We start from the raw sequence: 27,714 nt of genomic DNA, 5'->3' as shown, positions 1-27,714 counted from the left end.
TGAAGATGGTGATCTTTTAAATGTGTTCTGGAATGAGCCTCGTAAAGGCAGAGATGTTGGTCTTGAGAAGCATTTTGCCACCAAAGCAGACTCAAAAGCGTTGCAGAGGCTGAAAATTAATCAAGCCAGGCAGACAGAGAAGCTGGGGAAAAAAGCCCTTTTTGACCTTCCTGTGACCTGTTGTGTGGCCACAAATAAACCACACAACAAAAGCTGATTCGCTCCTTCAAATGACACGAACAGTGTTAAACTACTCCGATAGCTCCCCTCTTTTTCAGTTAAATTTAACAACATTGTTCTTTCTATGTTCTGCAGCAACAAATTAACCAGTGAACCAATGACAACTAGTGAAATGAAACTACACCCATAGAAATTCTACTGGGCGGAACTTTAGCTATATAAGATAAAGTGTTGGGGAGACTTAAACTACATGTGTTTCAGCTACATTTCCTGACTATAATTTTCTGTAACTTGCTGGTAATTAAACCATATTCATAATTTGTGCTGTTTCAAATATACTTAATACTTTTGGGGTCATTTTTCTAGTTTAACAACAAAATTTGCAAACTACAATTTTGGCCAATAAAATGTAACTGTATTTTTTTTAAAAAACATATATTGTACAGTATGTTTACTTTAACATTATTGTGCTCTGAGGGAATATTTCCTGGTGCCCCAGTCAGTGCAGATGTTTAGTGCCAAACAAAAACAGATGTCTGATGAAAGCTTTGATTGACTTGAGTTAGTAATATTTAGTTTCATATACTCCACATGTTGAACGCTGAGTTAAATGAATAGGAGTAGTTGCTAAAGTGACTTTTTTAGCTGTAGTTTTACAAACGACATTTCTCTAGTTTATTCAAACTACTACCAGGCTGAACTACATGTAGTTTCGCAAGATAAGCTTGCAAAGTAGCTTCCCCCATTCTGGTATAAGGATAAAAAGGATACTTTTGTTGGTTACAACCACTGGTTCCCTGGCTGACTTTAAGAGGCGACTTGTGTGTGTTTGCGTTCAACAGTTTCTCATTCACACATCATTCTGAGGACATCTCTGCAGCCTCGGCAGCAACTCTTCAAACTTTCTGAACTTTGGAGAAGTTTACTCAGTTCTGCAGCAGATGGCGAGAGGATCCATCTGTCAGTGTGTGTGAATATGTGTGTGTATATGTGTGTGTTTCTTAGTCAACAAGGGTCATTTTCTGGAGATATTCTTAATTTTACACTCCTATTCACTCTTGCACAGAGATCATAGATATTCTCTACATGTGCTGGACACAGACAGGCTGTTGATGTCCACTGTTCTTCTTATGTACATCTTCTGTTACTGTCAATCTGATTTTCCTCCCTTCCTTTCCTCTTTGACTCAGCCCTTCACTCTTTCAGTCTGTGTCTCGGGGGGACACGGTTACATGCAAAGGAGAGGAGAGCCGTCTGGGAAGAGAAGTAGGGCAAATGAAAGAATAAGAATGGGAAGGAAGAGGAAATTAAATAGGACTGGTTAAAAATCATATTGATAAAGTGATTGGGGGGAAATGATAGAATTAATAAAATCACATAAATAAAAAGAGGCTGGGTTGGCTAAATAGAAAAAATACAACACTTTGATTTTCCTCCATTATTCAGTGCTTTCTTTTAAAACATTCTAACACGTTGTTTCTACATTGTCCTCCATCTGCTCATCCTCCCTCACCTGTCAGTGAGTTTCTTCAATGCCCTCTCAATATTCATACGGTGTCCCACACGGGTCACTCCCAGGTCCAAGAAGTCATCCTTGGTGAGTGAAGGCAGATGCGATCCGTCTATTTCATTGTCTATAAAACGCTCTCTGTGCTCGGCAAGGTTGAGATAAGCCAGCCAGTCAGCCACATCATACTTTGTCCAGTAAGGTAGGGGCTTGATGGCAAAGGGTTTGGCTGGAGGAGGAGGGAAATGGGCATAATTGAGACAGGAAGGGCTGGGGGGCAAGTGCATCGGGGAAGAGGCTCCCGAGAGAAAATGGGTTGGGGAGAGAGAGCGGGAGACAAGTAGTGGGTTTGGACTCGTCATACCCGATGGGGAGAACAATGGTGGAGTTGAAACCTTGTAGGCGTCACCTAGAGGATGGCCAGGAGAGGGAGGTGTGAGGGGGCAGGGGAAGTCAAAGGGGTTATTGTAGACAGGTGTAGTAGGGAGTATAGGTAGGGAAGAAGGTCTAGGCGGGGTGGGATTTGACTGTTCGGTATTATAGATCAGAGGGCTGGGAGCCCGGCGTCGGGAGCTTGAACCTTTAGTGGGGCTGCCCTGAAAATCAAAGGTTGCCCGTCGCATCTTAGAGCGATGTTTTGGTGATGCTGGGTATGGGCAGTAAGTTGGGGAATGGGGAGGGTGGGAGTGAACTGGAGAGGATGGCATCTGCGGGGATGTAGAGGGGGTCCAGCTTCGCTGCACTGGAACTTGAGGGGAAGGGGAAATAGAAGGGGTGGCAGACAGATTTGGAGTCAGGATCTGACGATGTTGTGGAGAGGAAGTGGGCAATGGCGAAATGGAGCGGCCTGTTGGGGGGCTGTGAAATGCATCAGTGAAATCTCCAGAATACCTAAAAGACATGGGGGGAAAATGAACTTTTACCCTAAAAAAAGAAGCAGATTGGATGTTTTTGTGGAAATACTACAGACAAATTTAAACAAACCTGTGCATGGTGGGAGACTTGGGAGTGTTGCTCCAGTCATCCATACTCTTCATGCTGCTCATGTGCTGCAGCTTGGAGCTAAGTTCATTGAAAATACTTGCTTTCACACCTGAAAGTGGTGAATGAAGCCTGCGGCCCTCCAAAGCCATTCCGTCTCTATGTAGTCGGCCTCCACCAAGGTCGTGTTCCCCAACTTCATCCCAGCTCACTGATCGAGTGTCCACTGGCCTCTCTAAGCAGGCAGCCAGAGCAGAGCTGAACCCATACTCCATCTTTGATTGGATCTGCTTGCGCTTCCTGTCATCTGCAATAGATGCATCTAACCTGGCTTCTTCCAGGGTGCCTGGTCTGTGCAGCTGCAAAGGAGAGGGGTTTGTGCTGTTCTGTCGGCGCAGTGCTACAGAGAGGCCCTTCCCTCCACCCTCTTTGTAATGACTCATCTTTGGAAACAGAGGGTTTCTGGCACTCTGAACCTCAAAGGCTTGCCCACCTGAATAGGTTGTGCACAAATCATGATTTTCGGCCAGTTTCTCAGCCTCTGCCCCTCGCCCAACTCCTCCCCTCTCCCCTCTCAAACCACTTAATCCAAGCATTTCTAAATGGTGGTCACTACTGCTGTGACTATCCAGCTCCTCAATTCCAGAATCCACCACTGCATCTTGCCAGTCTCCACTTTTGGGTAAAGTAGTAGAGTTATGAATGTGGTCAGCAGCTTTAATTTCTGTGCCGAGCCCAGCTTTTGGTCCAGCCATAGAGATACTGTAATTGGACGATGATGGTGAAGTTGTGGTGGTCGAGGTGGCTACAGAGGCTGTCACGGAGGTGGTAGCATAGGTCATGGTGGTTGTAAGGGTGGCTGAGCCTCTGTCCTGGGCTGATGGGTGACCACAGACTGAGGAGTCATTAGAACTGTTGTAAAAAGGATGAGAATGGGACATTGGATGAGGTCTGTGTAGTGATGCAGTAGAGAAAGCTGCAGTGGAAGAGGCAGGCGTGGTTGTGGTGGACATAGCGGAAGGAGGAAATATCTGTGGATAAGATGGAGAAAGAGCTGATTGCGTGAGATTGGCAACTTCGCTGTCATAAGAGGTAAGACTAGATGTAGCAGAATCACCTCCCTGTGGAGAAGGGTGAGCTGTGTTTGAGGGCTTGGGATGTGGTAGGGGTGGAGGAGGTGGTGGAGACGCATTGGTAGACTGTTGAATTGGTTGTTGATGCTGGCGGGGAAACTGTTGGGCCCTATCTCTCTTTCCATTTGCAAACTGTAAAGGTGGAGGCAGAGGATCAGCAAAGACAAACTCATCATCTGCATCTATTGACGGAGCTGGTGGAGGAAGAACCATGAGTCCAAGACCTCCACTCATCCTTGAACTTGCATCATCCATAGCTTCAGACATCTGTCCAGGGGCTGTAGGGACAGTGTACTGAGGGATGTAATTTCCCTGTGCAGTGCTTTCCATCTGCAGAAAAGAGGGTCTGCGAGGTGCAGGTTGAGATGGCGGTGGAGGAGGCTGTATGGCTGGTGCATATCTAGTATCATACAACTCTTTTTCTCTTTGTCTCTCTCTGGGGCTCTGTGGGTGACACTGATTTGAATATTGATTGTTTCTGTCCTCAGAGAAGCGAACTCGGAGGCCCTCTCTGGGTCCTCCTTCTTTTTCTCTCTCTACCCTCTCTCCACCTCCGCTTCCTCCTATTCTTAATATCCTGGGCGATTGAGGTCGACTTAGAGATGCAGGTGAGGTGGTAGCTGTGGGAGAGCTTAAGTGGAGGGACACAGGGGAGGTGTAGGCAGATTGAGTGGGCGTTGCAAATAATGAAGGGGTTGGTGTCTGGACTGGAGTAGGAAATGCTCCTACTGTGGACAGTTGCCGGCCAAAGTGTCTGTCCTCTCTGCGTGTCCTGCGATCATCTTTTAATGCTCTCTCTCTCGCTGCCAGTGCTAGGCCAAGTGGAGAAGAGGGATCCAAAACTTTTCCTGTAAGTGGGTGAATAAAGGTAGTGGGCTGCATCCCAAATACTGAAGGAGCTGACTTGGGTTGTCCATCTTGACTGATTGCAGAAGAAGAATACTCAGGCAGTCCAAAAGCTGGGGGCATGCTGCTTGAATAGTTGACATAGTTGTCCCCAGAAAACATTCCCTCGTCTATAGATTTGGAGGGACGTAGCCGAGGCATGGGCACGTCCATCTGCAAAGGCTGAATTTTTGGCACTCCTTCCCCTACACCTCCCCCTGCCTCTCCTTGGATATCATCCTCAGATGAGAGGAAGAAAGAAGCACTTTTTCTTCTCATTTCTTTGAAACGTTCCCTTTCTCTACGTGCCCCTCCTCCTCTTCCTCCCCCAAAGGTTGTTGCAAATGTTGCCGTGTAGTCCAAACTTTCCAGGTTTTGCTGTGAGGAAACAGAAGGACCAGCATTTGATGATGGCAATGTAGTAGATGTTGGGGGCTGAGGAGGTGAAGACATAAGCGGTGAGGGTAGACTAGCATTGTGACTGTCTGACATTGCATCAGTTGGGCTTTGGTCCTCTGCATCCTGCAAAGGCTCAGCTTCCATGCTGCTACCCTGACTGCTTCGGCCACTGCTGCTTGTTGAGGGCGCTTTGACAATAATAGTAGGAATAGGGATGGAGCTCTTCTCTTTAGCCGCACTTGCTTTTCCTTTGTGCTGTCTCAACCCATCTTCCACTTTCGACTGTTTTGTCAAAGCCCCTCGACCACCCCTCCTGCCTCCTGCCCTGGAACCTCCTCCACCTTGGTCTTGGTTAGTCACGTGTGGGCTATGTTGTGGCACATGTTGGGTCTTGGGCTTAGCACTTGTAGGTGGTGTAGCGCTGCTATAGCCTCTCCTTAACCCTCCCATTTTGCCACCACCTCTCTTAGGTGCGTCAGCCTCTCGTACACACAGTCCTTCTGATTGTCGGCGGAGGGTGGGAACCATGACCTGCTGATTCATCCCACCAGTTCCACCTCTGTCATAGCCCGCATAAGTAGGATGGCCTGTTTGACCCGCTTGGTAGGGAGCTTGAGATACTGGAGGTAAAGCAGGCCCTCTCACTTGGTGAAGACCTGCAGATAGAGGTGGTTCTGGTGCAGATGTGTTAGGGGGTGGCGGAATTTCCTCAGGGCCCGGCATTGAAAGGCTGCGAGCCAGCTTAATACCAGGGGGGTGAAGGAACTGCCTTTCCTCTTCTCCACCTGAGAAGATGTACATATAGTTACAGATATCAACTTTGAAAGTATATGTTGAGCAGAAACGTCTCTGTGACATTTGCAGTTACCAATGGACTTTTGCCTCATCATGACTGCTTGCTGACTGTGGCCTGGATGAAAGTGAGCTTGGTTATAGCCAAACCCTTGTCCTTGCTGAGGCATACTCACTGATGTCGGCTGCTCATAAGGCTGCTGTAGGGGGTGAGAACGGAACACGCAAATACGATTTGGACCCCAAAATAAACCAGTCATGATGGCTGCTAGGCTAATATAAAAGAAACTGCATAATCGATATTTGGTCACAATACTAATATATTATTTAACAGACTATAAACAGATGAAAACAATCTGACTCACACCAAATCAGATGCTTAGCCATGATGCATTTGTTAAAAAACAATCTTTAAAGTGCAGTGATGGAAGAAGAGCACACTGCTAAAATATTAAATGCACCTTTAGGGGTAGATTTATTACTAGTATCGGTCATTGCCATGAATATCCAACCTGTTTGTAACCTGTTTATACAACTGAAAGGAAGAGCTGGCAGAAAGGCTTATGACTGTTTTGAGTTTGCTAATGTTTGTGTTAGTTCTCATTCCCACTGTACCTCACTGGAGACGTTAGGAACAATACTCTTGCTTCGGTCCCTCCTGCCTACATGACCCCTCTGACCCGGGCTGTCTGATGTAATGGTGTGTTGGGCAGCAGCCAGGATTTCATCCAGTTTGTCTAAACAGAAGACAGAGCATAACAGAATCTGAGAGAACTGAGCGAGACCAGTAAACACAAATAAGAGGATTTTATTGAACCTCTTCCTTTCCCCTTAAGGTGTCAAAGCACCCATTTAGAGTATGACAAGTGTGGAGAGATTGATTTCTTACTTAGAGCCATCTGATAAACTGTCCTCTTTTTATCAGGACCCTGGGAAGAGTCGTAGTCTAAAGAAGGAGGAGGGGGGAAAGCATCAAACAGGCTGATTTTTAATTAAAGCTCACGGGCTGATGGGGCTGATGATAAATTCTGATATTCACCTGTTTTCTTTTTCCAGGGTGAAGCAGCTACAGCATATATAATTCAGGAAACAGATATTAGTTGTGACTAAAACTGCCGTCCAGCCTATTTAGCAACTGAAAGGATGAAATACATACTCATACATGTGATGGGGTGAATACTGGTGTGATGAGAGGGATGGCGATGGAGGTGAAAATGACAATGAGAGCTGGAAAATCCATGACTCTCCCACCTTTATCCACTGCTTGCAGCAACCGATTGGAAACAGAAGGAAGAAAAACAACAGAGAAGTTAATGACTGATGGTGCTATTTCAAAGCCATGGCTTTTGCATCACACATGTTTCATTATCACCTTTTGCCTTCATGGGAAAGTGTAGAAGTGCAAATTATTTTTAAAAGTGTGATGTCATTCAACAAAAAAAGAACGAAATCACACCTATTTTCTTTGCATCAACTGAGATGTAAATTTATTCTATGATGACGTTGTACCATCATGTAGCAGAGCTTCAAAAATCTGTTTCCAATGTAACTCCCAAGGGAAACAAATACTGCATATTTTTTGCCCATAAATCCAAATACTCTCCACATACAGTACTGTCCCCTGGATCATCTTACCCATGTCTTCCAGCTCTGATGTCATTGACTTGGAGCGCAGGGCGATGGCAGGAGGAGTCAGTCTTTTAGTCTGCTGCGGAGCTGCCAAGAAAAGCCAGCCAAGGGTAGACTTAATGTTTATTCTTGTATAAGCATGCAGTCACCAATGACAACCCCACTGCAACAGGCGTTTAGAGTGAAGTAAACATGCAATCAGCTTTGCTGACACCCCATAAACACAGGATAGGAATGACATAGGAGGATTTGACTTACCTTTCTTCCGAGCAGTCTCCTCCAGTTCAGGGTTTCGAGCAACCATCACAACTTTTACCATGAGGCTGTTGCCGCCCTGTCGGATCATGTTGACCACTTGTCGGTGACCAACCTTCACCACATTCTGGCCGTTCACCTGAAAATCACAAGCAGTGAGTAAACAAGCATTACATGCATAAAAAGATTTTGTACTGAAAGTCAGAAATCCACAAGGAGAACACATTTGGATCACTTTAAAAAGAGCTCTACATTTCTTAGAATTTAAAAAAGGTGACACTCAAAGGTAAAATTTAGCATGAAAGTTGCTGCAAGTCTTACTCAAACAATCCCTTATTGTCTTTAGCTTAAACATCAAGATTTTTAAGCACTCCGAGTGTTTTAATAATGTAAGTTACCATATAAGGAAAGGTAACACGTGGAGATAGATACGATAAGAAACATGATACCAATGTGTTCTCATTTACTCTCAGTGATCTCAATGATCCTTTAACTTTTGCCATTAAAAAAGGGAATTTAAAAAAAGAAACATTCCACTAACAGAAATGTATATTGTGCCACTAACTGATTTTCTTAAATGGCTGAATGTTCAAGTCAAGGCTGGTAGCTTTGCCTGACCTCGATGAGGAAATCCCCCATCCTGAGGCCTGCCCTCCAGGCCACGCCCCCCTCATCAACAGACTCGAGGTACTGCAGCGCGGGGAACGCTGGCGTTGGCGTGAACTCCTCTATAGGAGTCTGAGCTGCAAAGGACAAAGTGTCTGAATGAGATTTGGAAAGGTGGGACTGAATTAACACGGTAGGAACAAGAAAGAGCACGTAAGAATATAGAAATAACACTCTGTGGTGTGGATTCTGGAAAATATCCCACCTTTGGCTCCCCTAAGGACAAAGCCAAAGCCCTCATTGTCTTTCTTCTGTAGGAGCACAGTTTTCTCCTTAATGATGTAGTCACTTTAAAGAGTTAAATGTATGACAGAGGATGAGAAGAAGTGAAGGGGAGAGAGAGGGAGAACCACGGTTAGAGCGAGTTATTTTAAATAGTAACACAAAACTATTATTGTTATGCAAAAAGGCATTTTGTGAATGTGCAAAACAGCCATACTGCATCACATTATGAAATCACACTGCAGCAGAAAGAAAGGTGGGAAAGAGAATGTCAAACAAAAAGCTCAGTGAATAAAAGGGTTGATGGCAGGGAAATATTGAAGCATCTCATTGGGAAGAAGTGTGTGTGAGATGACTTCCTGTATCACAGTCTAATCCAGCTAGAGCTGACAGGCTCTCAGCTGGGGGGAAATTAGAAAAATGTGCACATACCGCCTCACTGAGAGTGGTAACTTCTAAGTGTACATAAACCGCTGCATTAGCTCTCACTGCCTCTGGCATCTTTTTTGCAAAGATCCTGCTTTACCGGCTCCAGTGCACCACTGGTCATACGTGACGCTTCAAATTATGTAGATGCTCTAATCTCTTTCTGCAACAGCTCTACTTACACAAAGAGCAGAGCGCAGGGGGGTAAAAACTGCAATAACGTAGACCGATGGTGATTTTTTTATGACGCTATTGAAGCAATATAACAGTTGGCCCAGAAAGCTCCTTTATTATTCTCTAAACATGTTTGGGATGCTCGGCCTTGCTGCTGTACGGTTCCTTCCCTAATATGGGCCTGGGTAAATAAACTCCACAGTGTCACATGCAACCAGGTTCACACAGTCTTAAAAGAAACACGTAGCTTCAACAGAGCTCTGAGACGAGAGAGGAAATCCAGAAAAATTCTCTACTTGGCAGCACATCTCGGTGTTAATTTGTGATCTTCTCTGAACTGAAACTGGCCCTGGACAAATCAGAGAATCTGATTTGCTCAAACAGTCAAGCAGAATTGATGATGTGAGGCTTGTTGAAGCAACGTCTTAAAAAGTCTTAATTATCATAGCCTGATTATTAAAACTACACAGGAAAAAAACTATTTGGCATAGCCAAAAGGCTAGGAAATATTTACTAATCGGAATATAGCTAGGTTGTTTTTATATTTGATTCTTTAAATGTGTTATGTTTAAATGACTGATGATATGTTTAAATTTACTGTTGAACTTTAAGAAAAAGTAAGTCAGTGGACCACAAACATAAAGTTCCTGTTTTAAGTCCAGTTTTAGCTACTGTCTGTGACCCCCAAACGTCCCGCGGGTCACTGAGACGTGCAGCATATCTGTGGATCCCTCATGTGTGTCTAGCACTAAAATACTGCAGCAGGATTAGATTCCAAAGCTCCTTTTGTCTTCCAGATGCAGGCAGCTTTGCGTATTTACCCCACCTCGTGTGCACTAGTTTATGGAACTGCAGGGACACAGCAGACTCGTGACATGGCTGCCCACAGGCCTGCAGATCCAGACTTCCACACCAAGCCGTAACTTTATCACAGAACAGACGATCGCTAGTTTCCCCTACTGAGGTCCACCCCTTGTGTGTTCTCCATCAATGTTACTGTTTCGCCAACGCATGGCCGCCTTGCAGCCATCTGCTCCTCACACCTCATTCCTGTTTCTCTCACCCTGTCCGCCATCACGCTTTCCTTCTCTAAGGATCAAAGTAACACGGAGTGGGTGGCCGATCCACTAGGCTCTTGATCTATCTACTCCTACAAGCAGGAATCATGGACCCTCCTGCACTCTCCTTTCAGGTGGTTCTAAGTTGCATTGCGGACTGAATTGCTATTAAAGTGCTAATTCCCAGTAACGTGCTGAAAACTATATATAGGGCCATTAAACTCTCACATGTCCCAGATTTAAGCATACTAGCTAGCCTACTGCCAACCAGGGTCTCCTCCCGAGTCACTCCCATCTTCTATTTCCAATTACTAAAGAAAAAAAGAGACCGGTTTTACCATTAATTTGCTGCAAATGCGGGCAGGTTGGTGATGTGCACATGTGCACAGAAGTGAGGCACTTGTCTGATGTTGGTGACACACTGTGATTGGAGATGTGAGGGAAACACAAACATCATTGAATGGTAGCTCTTCAACAAGCATGTCACATTCACACAAATACGGCAAACACTATATTATGATGGTGTCCACACACACACACACACACACACACACACACACACACACACACACACACACACACACACACTCACACACACACACACACACACACACACACACACTCAGACATCCATAGAATTCGACACCATCTAAGATTAGAGACAGAAACCGATAAAAACCTTTTCACAGTTATTGACTTATTCTCTATGATCCTCATATACCGTCATGATACCTCACGTGCTGACACACCAGGACGTGTGAAAGCGGGATGAAAATGCAGCAAATTTCAGAGCGACGGCAGTAAATGTGAAATCCAGATGAATGAAAATATCTGCTTAAAGAAAACATGACTCAAACAGAATGCGATACACCCACACTGTCTGACTGAAACGCATCAATATGTGCTCTAACACACACGCACACGTCGTTCAGAGGCGCACGGGAGGAAGACACAGAAATAAACATGCTGCAGAGACTCCATTCATGCCACTTCCATCCCACAGGCATTAACATGCATAAGAACCGTACACATCTACGATGACACTCACACGCACATACAGAATATATAGCTTATTAGTCTGTCTTTGAAGAGGCACGGCCTCTCAGTAGCATCATCTACCTCTCCCCTCTCTCCATTGTCCTCTCCTCACATCCATAGCCAGCCAATGAATGAGGAAACAGCCGCTACCTGTAAATGAACCACACGCTCCTGTTTCTGGGGCCCAGTGATGGCCACGAAGAAGAGAGGGAGAGAGAGAAATCTCTCTCTCCGCATCCCCCCATTGCCATGTGCCCCCCTCCTCTTTTTCACGCTCGCGCTCGCTCTCTGCCTCCTCCTCCCGCCTCCCACCTCCTCTTCCTCCAGCGAGAGCCGGGAGAGTGGAAGAGAGGGAGGGAGGGAGGGAGCACTGGTGTGCACCCTGCATAGTTCAGACAAGAGAAAGACAATGTATGTCGAAAGACAGACAAAAGATAAGTGGTGATTATTACAATAGGGAGAGACAAGCTGCTGTGTGTGTGTGCGTGTGTGTGTACTGTTACATGACAGGAGAAGGATTTTACAGAGTGGGGGGGGGGGACGAAGGGTTGGGGTTGTGAATGCGGGGGATGGGTAAGGCGCTATAGGACGAGACAGCATTTGCGCCGCTGTATCAGATACATTAACGGCTGATTCTCACCTGGGATTTTACCCCCACACATTTCCAAACACCCATCACCACGCAGCAGAGCGACACTCCTGTCTCTGGAACAGTAATTGACATTCTCCCAGCAATGAGAGAGAGCGCTCTGCATCACCTCACTCTTAATTGAGCACCTCTTCACAATGGTCCTGCAGTTATGCTTTGCCAGCTTAGCACAGGTAATATAAACCCTGTTGGTGCTATTTCCATTAAGAACACGCTCAGCTGCCTTCAAACGGAAACCTCCCTTGAATGACAGTGAGAGCTGCGCAGCATAAGGGCAATGTCAACGGGCCCTGGTGCGTAAGACGCAGTAAAACCCCTGCAGTGGCAACTGGTAAGTCCTTCCCACAAGCCTGGGGACCTAACTAATGCTTGGTGTCTCAGCCCGCTCATGACTCATCAGCAGGATGAAGTACGCACACGCATATGAGCAAGCAGACCAAGCCTCAAAAAAAGCATGGAAACAGTTGCAGCTGTGGCGTCTCCGCTCATTTAGGCTATTACTGGCATCACTGTACAAAAGCCGGCCGGAACATAAAGACGAGGAGGGAGGAATCAAAGAGGTGAAGCCCGAATTGGGGTGAAAGGCGTTCATGCAATTCGCAATACTGCTAGGTTACCACAGAATTAACAGTACAGAACAAAATATAAAACATCTGCAGACAAACCTGTCATCTAAAAAAAAAAAAAGCCAAATAGCGATATCCCTCATGGTCCTACAGTAAACAGGCAGTTCAGTTGCTTCCTACACTCATTTGACAATCCCAGACTAAAAATAAATCAGACGCTGCAGCCCAACAGGTTTATTTTAGTTTTATCAGTCAATTTTCAAATCTGGGATCCTGGCTGCAACCCAGTGGAGATGATTTAATCTACAGTTTACAGAAAACGGTTTCTTTAAAAAACAAAAGAACAGGCTGGAATTACATCTCTGCCTTGAAATGATGAACTAGCTGTAAGGTCAACAGTATCGTTCCTTACCTGGGGCCGTCGGTGCCGTCATAGGCTCCAACGGTGACATTGCGGAAAAGCTTCCTCTTTGCCTTTTCGCTGCGCGTCTCTGCTCAGCACAAAGTAAAGAGATAAATGCTGTAATCAGAAGCACCAGTTTCAGCCATGTTCTGTGGGAAATGGTTCTGCTGACTGCAGAAGTGCAGCTGTGAAAATAGGACAAATGTGAGTTTCTGTGCTGCAAGTGTGACTCTGCACTTGCTCTTCCAGCCCGTGGGCACATGTGACCCACGTCTCGGTGCACCTTCATGGCTGGAATCTGGTTTTTAACCACCAGCAATGACAGAAAATAACACTTTCAGACCTATTAAAACTAGCAAGTGATAACAAATGGAGCAAGAGTTGAAAGTATGCAAGGCTTGATTGTGTTGTTGCACCTGAGCGAGCGTCTTTAACCACCTCTTCGACACAGTCTGAGGGGAACCATCCTGTGCGACCTTTGACCGTTCCTTCCCAGTACCCCCCCTCTCCTACGCTTAACACTGAAATGTACAGACAGAAGCACACACGAGTAAACATGAAACCAAATAGTCTCAGGCTGCCGTTTGAAGTGCATTTAAATAAAAAAAACGAGGGGTAATTTGGGGAGCCAAAATTAAACTGACCTTTGACCTTGTCCCCTTTGCTGAGGGACAGCTCTCTCTCTCCAATGGCCGAGTGTGCTCGAGTTGCCACATAAACCCGGCCCGGCACTGCGCTGTACATGCGCTTCATCTGACCTCCTGCGCTGCCCGTGGAGGTGGCACTACAGAGAGACCAAGAGGGGGGAAGAACCTTACAGAACGGAGGGATGAAGGTCTGGCACATCGGGAAAAACAAGCGCGACAACATCGAGCTTTTCAGTCAGGCTGCATCTGTGACTGCGTCTGAGTCATCGGATCACTCAGAGCCAACACTAAGAATTCAGAGAGTGTTTCCTTTCAGTGTATGTTTCAGAGTTCCTCCTCACCCTTGCCTTCCCCTCGGCTGTCTGTGCCGCTCCTCCGTATCGCTTTGTCCTCCTCTACCTCTGGACGGGGAGCGAGTGCGATTTCTAGGGCTGCTTGAGCTTCTGACGCCGATGGAGGCCCTGCGCTGGCTCTGCAGAGACATCCATATGTTCAAGTGAGGGCTTTAAGGCCGATCCTGTAAGTCAGGACAGACGTTCGTCCAAATCCTCGGTACCTGTCTGGGGTTGGGGTTCGTCGCAGCCTTGGTGGGCAGGACTGGAGGGTCAGACGGGGACATGGTGTTTTCGCTATTAGCGCGCAGAAGTGGGTGCGAATGTTGAGAGGGAAGAGGAAGAGTGTGGCTGCTCTCTTTTCTCCTGGGAGCATACTTTGGTGATTCCAAAAAAAACACTGAAGGGGGGGGGGGGCGTGAAGTGTGCAGGTGGAGGTTCAGGGAGTCGAGTTTGACAAAGATGAAGCAGGGTCAGAGATCAAGTAGATTCTCGATGACAAACAAAAACATGTCCCGCAGAGGAGACGGCGCGGGGTCAAAGCTTACCTATGTCAGAATCCTTATGGTTTTTGATGATCTCCCCGAGTTCAAAGTGACCAGACATGATCGCTACCTGCAAACACAAGTCAGGGGGACATGGAAATCTTTGATGGATCCTCAATTCTCTTCATATGTCGTCATCTTTAGTTGCTCTGCAACAGAACTGTTGATTGATTTATGCCGCAGCAGCACCGCCACATAAATGCCCCCATTTACCTGAAAGGGTGTCTGACCGAGTTTGTTTTTGGCCTCCCTGTTTGCCCCCCTGTACAGAAGGACACGGGCACAGCTTTCCTGATCAGTCAGAGAAGGTTAACAGGTTCAGAAAAGACCACTCTGGCTATTTCATGTGGCATTTATTTCCTCTACCTTACCTTGTTGTACAAGGCAGAAATGTGAAGTGCGGTGTTCCCTGAGGCATTTTGAGAAGAGGTGTCTGCCCCATAAAAGAGCAGATGCTCCAGATGTTGGGCAAAGCCCTGCTGGCACGCCTTTTCAATGTCAAGCGTGTGACAGAAAGATTCACAAATGGTCAGAGACAAGTGGAAAAGGGTGATTTCATGCAGTAAAATTGAATTAGGAAGGAAAGAGGGGAGTGAGGCTATCAGACATTGTGAGAGAGAAATAAAGAAATGCATTAACATTTATATCCTGAAATGAGATTTAAGAAGACTGAGGTTTCTAGATATTTTTCCTGTGGGGACTAAAATATCACAACACAGTAAAGACAGCATTGCAACACCAAAATAAAATGCCATGGCAACCGACTCGCAGCACAAATGCAAATCTACCAGAATGACACAGAGATGTTATGATGCACCCAGATCTACCGTATGAAAGAAATCTTTCTAAAGAGGTTTAGGTTTAGTCTTTAGGCACATCAGCATGTCTGCGTTTTATCTGTGCCTTTATCTGGGGACAAGGGGAAGACGGGGCGGGGGGTACCTTGTGTATTTCTTCCATTCCATACTCCTCTTTGTCCCTGGGCTGAAGAAAGAGAGAAGGAAAGGAGGAAAAAGAGAGTGGAGAGACACGTGAAGTAGAGGACAGACAGGGATGCTGAGAGAGACGGGGGAGCTGATGGGGAATGATGTCATTGGCAGCAGACAGGCAGACGTCGGTGCATTTCTCAGATCTCTTGGAAGAGAAGTGCAAACCGCAGGCGGAGGGATTTGTTGATGCCGACTTCATTAAACATGTAAAATATTAAACTGTTCTCGGCACCTGATGAGACTCGTCCCAGCCATTCTCATCCCTGGTCCCCAGCGTCGCCCGGTAGTACAGTAGGGTCTCGCAGCAGGAGGTGTCGCCCCCTGCCAGTACAGTGTGGTACAGCGGAGTCAGGCCACAACGGTCCTTGTAGTTTGGGGACGCCCCGAGTGACAGGAGAACCTGGGAGAACAATAGAAACGCACAGTTTCGAGGCTTCTTAAGGCAAAACCCCCCGTAGGAGCTGGTTTTCAACTCCCACTGAGTGGATTTGTTGTGTTTGTGGTCTGCACGGATGCAGTGTTGCCCTGCAGTTCTCACCAGCAGCCCAGCATGATTCTGAGCCCAAACAGCTTTGTGCAGCGCAGTGAAACCGTCTCTGTTTCTGAAATCCAGGTGCGCGCCTCCCTGGACCAGAACTCTGATCGCCTCCACCGGCAGAGCGGACTGCACAGCTACGGAGAGGGGAGTCTCTGACCCGCAGAAGGACACCAGGAGGAGAAATAAGCATCCACATTTAAATAACGTCCACATTTTAAATAATATCACCCCTAAGATGAGGAAAACTCACCTCCACTGTCCGGGTCATGAAAATTTGGATCCAAACCTTTCTCCAGGACTTTAGTAATCTTCTCTATTGATCCAGTCTGGATGTATTCCAGGAATTTCTTCAAACTGGCCTGAGATGGATAGGAGGAGATTACGCTGATGGGACCAGAGATAAATGGATCTTTACGATGGTATTGAGCTGATACCTTTGTGCTGAGTTTGGAGAGAGCTTTTTCATCCAGATTTGTTTGTTTATAGACTCTGGTTTTGTACCTGAACTGTAAAGCAGGGGGGAAAGAGTAATTCAGTTTTTCCATTCATCTCTTTATTGTGACATCAAATATCATAATAAAAGTTGTGTTTGTTTAAACGATGGAATTTTTCTCAGCATCTCTAAACAGTCTTAGTTGAAGTTTGAGATCTTTCAAGATGGGGTGAAAAAACAGTGTCACTGGAAGGAAAAAAAAGATCTAGAGAATAATTCTTCCACTGAGCCACTAATATCCTGTGAAGAACACTGAGATCAGACCAGACTGAGATTGGATTCCACCTCCTGTCTAATCAAAACCACCCGACAGGGCTTGTTTTCCTGGAATCAGCTGGCAGAGAGTTTATAGATCCTCCACCTCCAGCTGTGCCATGTACCCTGGACCTCAGACAACAGTGTTCCCCCCAGGATAATGGAGCCAATCTGGTTCAGTAACTGTAAATGTGCATTAACAACTCATGAAAAGGAACCAGAAAGTCTTCCAAACAACAGAATCGAGCCTCAAATTCAAGCTTTGAAACGTTTCGCTTGACGTCGCTTGTGTTATAAATACAGGCGGTCATGGATAAGATACCCTGAAGCCCTCATCAGTATCCCCATATATACAACACCTCCAAATATGTAAACCAAAGCTGAAGCGTGTGAAGACTTCAGCCCCACCCTGGCTCCTCATCAACGCTCACAACTGTTCTACCGGCAGGGGGTGCTGTGACATAATTCTACACCATTGCAGCAGATTCATCACTAAGTGCTGAAATATAATTTAATTTTCAGGATGTGTAATGCGCAGAATGCGATTAAAACCAGGAGTTGGAAATTAAGTTTTGCCAGAAAGGACCTGAAATGAGATTAAGGCTCAGAAAATGGGTGTGCTAACACATCTGTGAGTAAAGTTGGTCATTATATAATATTCTTTTAAATGTTTAAGCAATTTTTTAAGTATCATACAATTATAAGAGGACAGAAGTATGTCTCACGGCATAGATCTGTCCACTGAAGCACTCTGACTACATCTACCCCCCGTACCTCCAGGTAAGGCACCCCCTTCTCAAAGGAGTGGGAGTATTCCCGCAGGGTCTGCTCCTCCTCCAGGAACTTGGCGTCCCGTCCTTCTCCAGCAGGCTGGAAGAGGCCGTAGTTGTAAACGTCCCACAGTGACTCGTTGAGAGAGCAGATGATCTGTTGTTTAGCGTCCCACACGTTGGAGTCCAGATCAAACTGGAGACACCGCTGACAGACAGAGAGCACAGAGCAGCGCGGAGGTCAGAGGTCTGAACTCCCCGAGTACTGACCGAATCTTACAAATTACACTTTACACAGCGAGACTGATGATGAAGATCATCTTTCTGGTATATTCTCTTATTCTCTGATGCACAATGCCAGCTCTTACCTACATGAGTCACCCCGGGGCGAATGTGACACATCTAATTTGAATTTACAGTGATTGTTGCGTTACCCAAACACCAGTATATTGTATTTTCTGGGGTTTCCACAGCTTGTGTGGTGTTGTCTTCAGAAGCTGATCAGAAGTGAGCTTTTATGAGAGGGATGGCAGGCTGACGCTTGTTCCCCCCACTTACCCTCCATCACTTCCCAACTCTGCACTAGCTTGCACTAGCTACTCTATTGGCATGGCAACCAATTCCATAGTTAAAGGGAGGCCACACTTGACGTAACCATGTCTTTGTGGTCTCTGTGTCTCGTGTGGTGTGTGTGTGTGTGTGTGTGTGTGTGTGTGTGTGTGTGTGTGTGTGTGTGTGTGTGTGTGTGTGAGTGCGTGCGTGCGTGCGTGTGTATGTGCTGTAATGCAAACGTAATATATATCAAAGTGACATTTCACCCCATCATTCTGTTCTGTGCTTTGACCTTTTGGCACTGCTGGTCCCCAATCGGGAGTTATTTAGACTTTCACTGTGCAATGGTTGGCTCCTCTAAATGCACATATATAAATGCTTTATTCTGATTTATCTCAGACCATTTTTCCCTTTGTTGCATTCATCTCACCCCCCCCACCTCTCCTCTTCCTCTTTCATTCAGCTCAGTAATGGCACTTCTGCTGTGGGGTTCGAGGTGCCACTTTGATGCCAGTGGTCTGCAGAGCACGAAGTGAGGCCTGTGGCTGCGACGCCTTCTTCCACATATCCCTTTTTCAGCATCACTAACATCCCCGGCCCTCCCAGAACTCATTAAAAACGTATTAGATAATGAGCAATTGAGGGCAGATTAGCTGACATGTAGAACGATCGGCATGTTCTGGGAGTTGGAAATGGAGTAGATGAGAGGAGGGGTGACACTGGGGCATTGGTTCTCACCTGAACGTGATGTGTGGGCTAAACAATTCTCACCTGTCACTGCAGTAAACTACTGAAAGTGTGAATTGACACAAATTTCCCATTAAAAGTTTTGGAAAGCAGTTATTACAATTTGTGACCCAAGGATTTCAATTCCCCGCTCTTTCGCAACATATAAGCGCCTGTGAGACACTGAACACATTTGTTTTGTTTTCTACATTCATTTGGGGACTGTTGTGTGATAAAAAAGGGTGTTGCTAATTCCACACCTGTCCACATAAGAAATGTGCTTTCATAACACTGATATTGTCTCAATCCAAAGAGGCTCCTCCCTAGTGCTGCTTTTGAACCCCAGCGTTTGTCTAAAAATACCCGTCATATTATTAGGGTTTAGATTATAGTCAGGTTACAACATCAAGGCAAAATGAATTACAAACCACACAAATTCTGAACAAAGCAGCCTCATTTAACAGTGCTGGGTGGCAAGCAGCAATGTCTGCAACTACGGTAATGTGGGTTGATGCCGGCAGCAGCAGTGCTGTGGATGGTGGAAATGACACATACATCCATGTTTCTAGTTGACACAACTGATAATTCCAGCAGGGATTATTACTAAATGTGTGAGTTAGGCTAGAATATTGCAGCTAAACACAGTCTGCTATCATGCCACTGACCTACACTTCCTGTTTCATTCCATAGTGTTGGAACTTTAAGAGAATACATTTCCTTTAAAAGAGGCAGTGAAGTGTATTGTGTGTTTCATCCCTGTGTCTGAGACACAGCTGACTAATTTTTCTGTATTAGACTTTTATTTTTGGTCAGATGGGAGTCAAGAAGAGTTGGTTAAAGAGTAACTAAACCCTCAAATCTGTTTTTCCCTCTGTTGGAAACAAATGTATTTGGGTATGAAATATCTAAATTTGGTGTATTTTGTTGTAAACATTGAGAGTGACTGCCCTCTATAGGTAGAAACTAAGTTATTGCTATTATATTGTGCTATTGACTCAGCTGCTTTGGAGACAGCTTTCTTCACGAAACCCCCCCTTTAAAAACTAGCTCTAGTCGACTCAGCAATCTGTGGTGTGACATTAGCTTCAGAAGCAGGAGTCTCCTCGCTGCTACTGTCAGAGTCACTCATGGGCAGCTCATTAGCTCACACGTTGATGTGAGTTTATGCTGTTGGAGAGTGGCCGGGCGTGTCTTAAGTGGCCCAGGACATATAATTAAGACCTTCAGACGCACTTCAGGCAAAGCCTAGAGGTTTAGTTACTGTCTAAGTGTGTGTCTCTTTGCTCTGCTTTGTTTTGCAACATGCACCTACTGTTTGTTTGATGTCAGGGATTCCTACGCGGAACACCATCATGGTCAGGAACGTGTCCTCCAGTGGAGCCACGGCGGTCATGCTGCGCTCCATCAGGGCTCGCCTCTTCTGCGGGACACTGGGGCCTGGGTGAGGAGGCTGCTGATAGGCTGCGTTGAGATGATGTTTATTGGCCACATGATGATGCGTCTGGGCCTGACTGGTCACCTGCGTGACAGCCTGCTTCGGCGGGCGGCCTGCTCTTTGTCGGCCGACCACGATGGCGGCTGGTTTCATCACGTTGCCAGCTTTGCCTTCCCAGCTCTGACGTCCTCCCCTCATCTCTCTCTCTTCGGGACTCTCTAACTCTCCATTCTCACCATTTCCATCTGTGCTTTCTCCTCCACGCCCCTCTTCCTCCTCTTCATCCTCCCCATCTTTGTCATCCTGACCGGGATAAAAGTGCTCGTTATTTTCCAGCATCCTTTGTGGTGCAGGGGGTCACTGCAGAGAGGGCTGAGTGACATAGTTGTCATGTAGACTAAACATGACTATCCCATGAGACTGGCTTCACCTCCTGCAACATGCTGTGGGAAACAGGCAGAAAATGGAGTCACTTACTCATTTACTTCTTAGATTATTATCACACAGTTCAGATGAGGCATGTGCAATATTTGAGGAAATAGTAACAGCAGGCTACGCTAATAGCTGCACACAAGTCAATGAGCACAGAGCTGGTCCACATTTTCTGCCAGTGGACGGGGGACTTGCAGGCTGATGGACAACATCTGCATCAGGCAGCGGCTGCAGAGGAGCGTGAGATGGATATGCAGACCACACCCTCGGAATGCTGTCCATGTCAAGAATTCATCGTGTAATGCAATCTTTACGCGATGCTGTAACCACACCCATATACCCTCCTCCTCCACCTGCCCGACAACACCAACGTGGTCCAGTTAGACACCCCTCCTTCCGTCTTCATAGCCGGAACATGTGAATTCAACAGTTTATATGTGTTTGCCTGCAGATCTGGATAGTGACGGCAGAGCCCCTGACGCCGCTTTTACAACCAAGACAGAACATATGGAGGCCTGCTATGCCAAATCCCAAATCAATTTTACATTAATAATTCTCAAAAGAGAATCTCCTGGTGCCCCCCTTGTCTGTTATTTCCTCGATGTCTCTTGGCAGTTGGGCGTTTTGAATATTCGATGAGTTGGGAGTCTGAGATCGGTTTAAGATATCACATGTAACCAAAATAAAGTGGATTTCAGCTGAACTACATGTATGCTGTGGTATTTGTTGACAGTGCGGATTTGAGCTGGCCCGATAGCAGCAGAAGAACCATCCCGGCTGCTCTGTCCTTGTGTTTCACCGGCCAAGAGGAAGTCTGCTGGTCGAGCATTTCTGAGGCGCCACGAGATGGCAGGGAGTGTCTGCCTGATTCCCCAAGATGCTCTCGGAGTGACAAGGTGGGCCACTTCGCTGCAAACACAGTGCCTGTCACAGGCGAGGCAGGACGGAGAAAACTAGTGAGGGGAAAAGGATTTAACGACTTAAGAGTCTGAATCTGAGGCTGTGTTCTATCTAACCATACCGATCCATGAGACCATAATCAATAAACCTTAAGAAATTTAAGATCACGTGTTTAAAAAACAACCATCTGGGTATAATCAGGAGCGTGCAGACACCAGTGGACCCACTTCTGATTCATAAATCATTTTCAGGCCATTCAAGGACCGACACAAGAGCATGTTAACTGTGTGGTTGAGCAGATGCCACTATTGTCTGAGTACACAGGAGGGAAGAGCCGAGGCCGATTTATGAATAAACCCTCATCAAATATTGAACAGCAGTGAGTCTCAGCCAGATAAGGAACTGGAGAGACAGTCGGGAGCAGGGAGAAGCCCAATAATTGGGATGTAAAATGAACTGAGAATACACCTGAGACAGAGGGAGAGCGATGGAGACAAAGAAAGCTATAGTTTGCATAAAGCAGAGTAATCAGATTGAACCAAATAAAGAGGAGAAGAAAGCAAAGCCCGACTCAGCAGAAAACGACAGATTAAAAAAAAGGATGAAAGGAAGAGAAGCCTTCTGCAAAAGGTGCCGTTGTTAAATCCAAATCCTCCCCCTGTAAGAGCCGCCATCCTGGCTTTTCAGCTTCATCTCTCTGTTCCCCGTCCTGTCACTCAGCACCTCGCTCGGCTCCGTCTGCAGTCGTCACCTTTCCCTCTCCGGGGAAAACATTGGCGGTGCGAAAAGTGCTGCTGCTGTTCTGACAGAAGTGAATGACTTTCTACTTTCTGTTTACACCGATCGGGCCGTTCTTAGACATGAATCCGTCTCGTTTATTCTCCCTGCCAACGACATTTCCCTTCTGGTTCCTGCATTATTTTTACTACTGCTGCTTTTAAAATGGACGTGTTATAATAAATAATTTATACATTTCCCTTCATCTTATGAGATCTAAATGCATAAATTCCCCATGATGAGCCAATGAGAAGCCAGATTTCTGATAGTTACACATCACACAAAGGATGCTGATAAAGCTGAGCCCATGTGGCTGCACAAAAAAGCAAGAAAACAGACAGAAAGCGCAGAAGAGAAATCCGGAGATAAAAGTTTCACATCATTTATCTGCTACATTTGACCAAATCATGTGTTTGATCGTTTCCTCTCTTCTTCTGGCCTGTTGCACAGTCTCAAGCCAACCTCCTGCAGACGGACAGCCGCATCAGTTCTGTGTCTCCTTTTCTCGCTCCCTTTCTCCCTATGTAGGACAGAGCATGTGTATAGATATATTTTCAGTGTATGGGTCCCCAGAAAGTAGAATTGGAGATCATCCAAGGAACAGATTGTCCCACTTTAATGCCCTGTGAAAGTGGAGCAGCCATGTTGTGTCCTCTATATCCCTCTTTATCGCTGGGTCTCCACCCTTCACACCACCCAGTGAGGAGAAACCATCAAGAGCTGTCATGCAACACAGGAAGCTGGTGTGTCACATCACTGACAGTGACTCAACCTCGAGGGGGGAGGGGGGACAGGAATCGCATCCGTAATTTATAATGATAACATTCGTATCCATGCAATGAGATACACCTGTTAAGTGTTTTTAAAAAAAATCAGGCGTGGATCTGTAAAGAATTCTGCCCTACAAGTTTCCTCAGAGCTGACAAAGATAATTAAAAAAAAAAATTACCATCAATAATGAGCTGCATGATTAAAAAAAGGGGGGGGGGGGGGGGTTAGAGTAAAAAGCCCCACAGCTTTATTTTCACACCACTGGTATCCAGTGTCAGCAGTCCTCTGGAGCTTGACTGGGGAGTGCCGTGCTGGTAAAAGTGGGCTGTCTTTCCCCTCTGACGGCTGGAGCACGCGCGGAAGCCTCCACCCGGCTCCGCTGGAACAGCGGCTCGTGCCATGAACACAGAGGCTTCCAAGGCAGCCAGGGCAGCAGGCCGCCTTCTGAGTCACAACAGAAGTGACATGAAAAGCGCAGACGCTGGGTCAAAGCATTTAGCACACGAAGATGTCTTTGCAGGTATCTTTATTTTAAATCAACCTCAGAGTTGAGATACACTGAAAGACAAACTAGGCAGGAGATGAGCGCAGGCTCCTGGCCAGTAGGTGCATTCTGTGACGGATAAAGGAGCAGAACTGGACGGTCCACCAGTGACACTTTCACTTACCTCGTATGTCCATTGACATTAGGGCAATACTGAGAGACAAAAGTCAACAAGATGCTAATAAATGTTGTTAGACATGGCTGGCAGACTGAGGACCCCTGTCATCTCCCATTAGAGCCTGTCCACCCGCCGTGTAATTGGATGGAACAAACAGGAAGTCCATTAATTCTTTATATGAATGAAAATTTAATTGCTAAAGTTCATTTAAGCTTTAGGAACCAAAAGAAGGAGGCGACACAGGGTACGAACACATTGGTCACATCAAACCTTCTCTGTGTGAGAACAGTTGGGGGGAAAAACACATTAAATGGTCATTCCTGCAGAGGCAGGCTGGGTCGACCACGTTTCTGTCAGGTTTACAGCCTGATACTTCGGCAACAAAAGCGTTCGCATTTCCTTGCATGCATTGGATTAAATTGCTGTGTGCTGCAGCTTATATTCATCTGTAGACTACATCTTAATATTTGAGATCTGTGTTTATAAACGCAGCAGCTCCTTGAGTTCTGGGTAATGGCGGAAACGCCGCAGTTTGCCTGCTCCTGCTTTCCTGGCTCACGGTAAAACTCCAGATCTTCCCACGGGGGAAATCTCCTGGTGTATAGTAATGAAACGCCTGCAGCATCAGGAGAAACAGCTCTGTCTTAATGAGGAACAAGATATAAGCAAACTTTACAAGTTCATTAAAAAAAAGATATCGGAACATGATTTTTGTTTACACATGGAATGATTCTTCAAGGTTATCAGAGGGTGAGGATGTCAGAGCAAAAAACGTGCCCAGGATGTTAGGAACGTGTTTTTCTTACGGCTGCACCCTACTTTGATGGTCCGATGGGACTGATATAAGAAACATTTTGTTGCAGGCGTTGCTTCTTTTTTTCCTCTTTTGCTAGTTATAGTTACAGCTAATGAGCCATGTTCCTCCACAGCATTGAGCTGTCACACAGTATTCTTCCTTCCTGCCTGTCTGTCTGTGCTGCAACGCCTCATTTCGACACCCCGGGGAGTTCCTGAACCAAAGCACTGTCACATGGGCTCCACTGACCAGCCTGCCTATTGACACTTGTTCCTCCTGCAGATACGACAGAGGACAGAACAGGATCGGGCAGAAAAAGAACACCAGGGCAGGGGAGTGGGAGTAAGTTGTCAGGGGTTTCTCCCCTCTTCGTAGAGCCTCCCAGCAAGTGCAGAGCAGACTGAAAGCCCCAGCTGTTTCATAATCGCATTTTCTTTTGGCATTAGTCGCACAAAACCACTCCAAATTCCCATGGATTGATGTCGCCACCCCGCTGTCTTGCTTTCATTGTGATCAATTGTTCTCTCTTTGTTAGGACACCATTAATCTTCGCGCGCCCACTCGGCTCTAAATTGCCTAGTTTATTTTCTTTTTTTTCCAAATGAACTCCCAAAGGTGCATTTATCTGAGGGGAAACTGTGCTTTAATGCAAGAACTGCTTGTTGTGCAGCATATCCTGTGAGGTCAGTTTTAGGAGGCTGTGCAAAGCCAATTATGGTGTGTGCGCCTGGGTGGGTGTATGTGTGTGTGAGAGAGAGAGAGAGAGAGAGAGAGAGAAAGAGAAAGAAAGAGAATTAGAACACTTATTGGGTCCTTGGAGAATGTCCTCTTCTTCAACCGCTGATATATATAGGTGAGTGTGTTTGACACTTGTACGTCATGTTGTGATTTTATGTTTTTAAGAGAACACTGTTACTGTTTGGACCCCATTAGGATAGACATTTCATGAATTGAACTCCCAAAAACACACCCATGGATTACAGCATGTCATAACCTAGTTTCTACTACTTCAAGGAGGCAGTTTTAAAATACTTCTTTACAATTATGGAGGCATAATTGAATAGAATAATCTACATGAAATGGGGTCTTAACAAGTCTTTGGAGGTTTAATTATTCCCATATAGCTGCAACTGAAGGGAAGCCTGGTTTCGTGAAATTCATTTCTTCATGGTCACTGCATCCAAAAGGCAATGCCATGCAAGAATTCTTTGATGTATGTTTCTTAATTGAACTCCCAAAAACAAAAAGAAGCTTTAGCATAAGTAGCATACATTAGCCGACACTTCCCTTTACTTTCTCAGAAGCTGTTTTCTGGATTGATACGGAGTTTCAAGGCTCTGCGATTGTTCTCTGCCTCACTTTGCTCTTCTGAACACCTCTATAAAACCTCATTCCAGAGGACCCCCCCGTTTTTCTGAAGATGAAGCAGTGAGGTCTTCCAGAGCACCTTAACTCTTACAATAGCATCACTTTTTTATTTGCCCAATTACTCCTTTCTGTGCTTTTCTTTTGTACTCTGGACACTTTGCATCACTCAGTTTGTTGTTCCAATGCAGCATAAAAAATAAATACCTTCCAGTGTGTAGTTCAGCCTGCGATGCTCCCGCTTTTATCCGCAGCGACCTCCTTCATAAACCACAGAGAGCAAAAAGAGGTTGGAGCAGCAAAATTAGAGAAAGATCCAGGTCAGGAAATATGAATGAGAAAATAATCTTGTTCCTTTTCCTCCAACATTTGCATGCTTTCTATTCTGGTATCATGCATCAGTGTCTGAGGGAGCGTCAGTGGGCTGCACACTTTCACCTACTCTCTCTCTCACTCTCTCTCTCCTTCTCTCCCTCTCCCCCTCCCTTTCTCTCTCCTTTAGCCTGCCTATGTGGACCTGTGAACCTCCTCTATTCAATCATTTGCTATCTCCTCTTTTCCTTCTCTTTCTTTTGTCACCCATCCACCATTGTATTGAAATGTTCTCCTCCTTCCCTTTCTCTTATTAATTATTTCAGTCAGTCCATAAATCATCGTACCCATCCGGTGTCATGATGTCTTGAACCTTAATCTTTCACTTCCATCGGATGCATGTCATTGGAACCGGAATAGCATTAAGAACAACTGAAATAGCAACTGTTCAAGAAGTTTAAACCTTTACTTTTTCAACTGAAATCAGTCCACAACCAGTAAATCATCAGGCATAATCTGGTCAGAAATCCAAGCGAGACAAGTCAAGACAGGAGAATAATCTGAATAAAGGCATGGGATGAAAGCTGGGTACTTAAGGAAGTACAGTCTGACACAAGAGGCAAGGAAGGTGAAGCAGGTATAAATAAATGAGGAGAGGAGTGGGGACAATGAGGCACAGATGAGACACTGCTGAGACACACGAGGGTAAAAAGGGCCGTGGGAGGTAGAGACAACAGGACAGGACAGGACAGGACGAGACAGTACAGGATGAGACAGGACAGGACAGGACAGGATGAGACAGGACAGGACGAGACAGGACAGGACAGGACCAAACTGAGAAAGCGAAAATAAACACACATCAGGCATCAACTGACCTGAGAATCCAGTTGTTTCGGTTGGTTTGGAAAAGCTTTATTGCAACACACCTGATGTTTTAGCAGTGTTGTACTTTCTGATATTTAATAGTTCTAATTTTAATAATATTAATAATAACCCTTTTCCCCCCACTCGTTTACCATTATGGCACACGAGGCCCCCAGGCAACCTGCCTCAAAAGGAAACCTAAAACATTTAATTTAATCCACAGTGCTGCTGACGGCTGAGCAGGACCTCCATCAACTTTTCCCAAAACTTTATTAATACATTTCTGCAATAATTAAAAAAAACAGTTTCTGTGCATTAAATGCAGTTGGAGTAGTTGATGCATTATACTTAAATGTATGCTTTTAGGCCTGAGGACAGATGAAGGTAAGCCTGCTTGAAATACATTAACGCACAAAATAGTGCACTCTGGATCATCCTGATAATTCCAGACTCTTAAGGACGGCATAAGAGCTGTACTGGGGGCTCTCCTTCAATGGCCCACGACGTGAACTCAGCACGCTTCCCCCGTAATAGTCCCACTGGCTTTTACAGCCCAGAGTCTCTGCAGAGTTAACACACTAGAGAAAAGA

The 27,714-nt window shown here is 45.8% G+C and overlaps 2 protein-coding genes across 4 annotated transcripts in view; one reads left to right on the top strand and one right to left on the bottom strand.

Moving 5' to 3' along the window:
* Positions 1 to 551: 551 nt before the first annotated feature.
* On the bottom strand, positions 552 to 26,632 carry LOC101073659 (SH3 and multiple ankyrin repeat domains protein 1-like). 2 transcript variants are annotated; one of them, XM_029833042.1, is made up of 28 exons: positions 26,156 to 26,632; positions 20,123 to 20,688; positions 17,537 to 17,740; positions 16,449 to 16,520; positions 16,265 to 16,373; positions 16,015 to 16,166; positions 15,709 to 15,876; positions 15,430 to 15,471; positions 14,859 to 14,975; positions 14,701 to 14,778; positions 14,491 to 14,557; positions 14,167 to 14,342; positions 13,952 to 14,082; positions 13,608 to 13,747; positions 13,380 to 13,484; positions 12,973 to 13,051; positions 8,633 to 8,715; positions 8,380 to 8,504; positions 7,765 to 7,900; positions 7,513 to 7,593; positions 7,129 to 7,137; positions 6,917 to 6,943; positions 6,767 to 6,823; positions 6,493 to 6,614; positions 5,954 to 6,077; positions 2,672 to 5,870; positions 1,694 to 2,578; positions 552 to 1,434 (listed from the first exon to the last, which is right to left on the bottom strand). In XM_029833042.1, the coding sequence occupies exons 2-28, from the start codon at positions 20,582 to 20,584 to the stop codon at positions 1,383 to 1,385; spliced, it is 7,002 nt and encodes a 2,333-aa protein (XP_029688902.1). In that variant the 5' UTR covers positions 20,585 to 20,688; positions 26,156 to 26,632; the 3' UTR covers positions 552 to 1,382. The 2 variants fall into 2 exon arrangements, with proteins under 2 accessions (XP_029688902.1, XP_029688908.1); XM_029833048.1 differs by lacking the exon at positions 15,430 to 15,471.
* The window catches only part of LOC105419384 (uncharacterized), a 31,315-nt gene continuing 28,887 nt past the window's right edge, over positions 25,287 to 27,714 (top strand). For both annotated transcript variants that reach the window (XM_029833071.1, XM_029833070.1), the window contains exon 1: positions 25,287 to 25,436. The gene's annotated coding sequence lies outside the window, so the exon portion shown is untranslated. The remainder of the gene's footprint in view (positions 25,437 to 27,714) is intronic.

This window comes from Takifugu rubripes, chromosome 1 (assembly GCF_901000725.2).
Source record: "Takifugu rubripes chromosome 1, fTakRub1.2, whole genome shotgun sequence".
NCBI classification, from domain to species: domain Eukaryota; kingdom Metazoa; phylum Chordata; class Actinopteri; order Tetraodontiformes; family Tetraodontidae; genus Takifugu; species Takifugu rubripes.
This window is presented reverse-complemented; position numbering and strand designations above follow the sequence as displayed.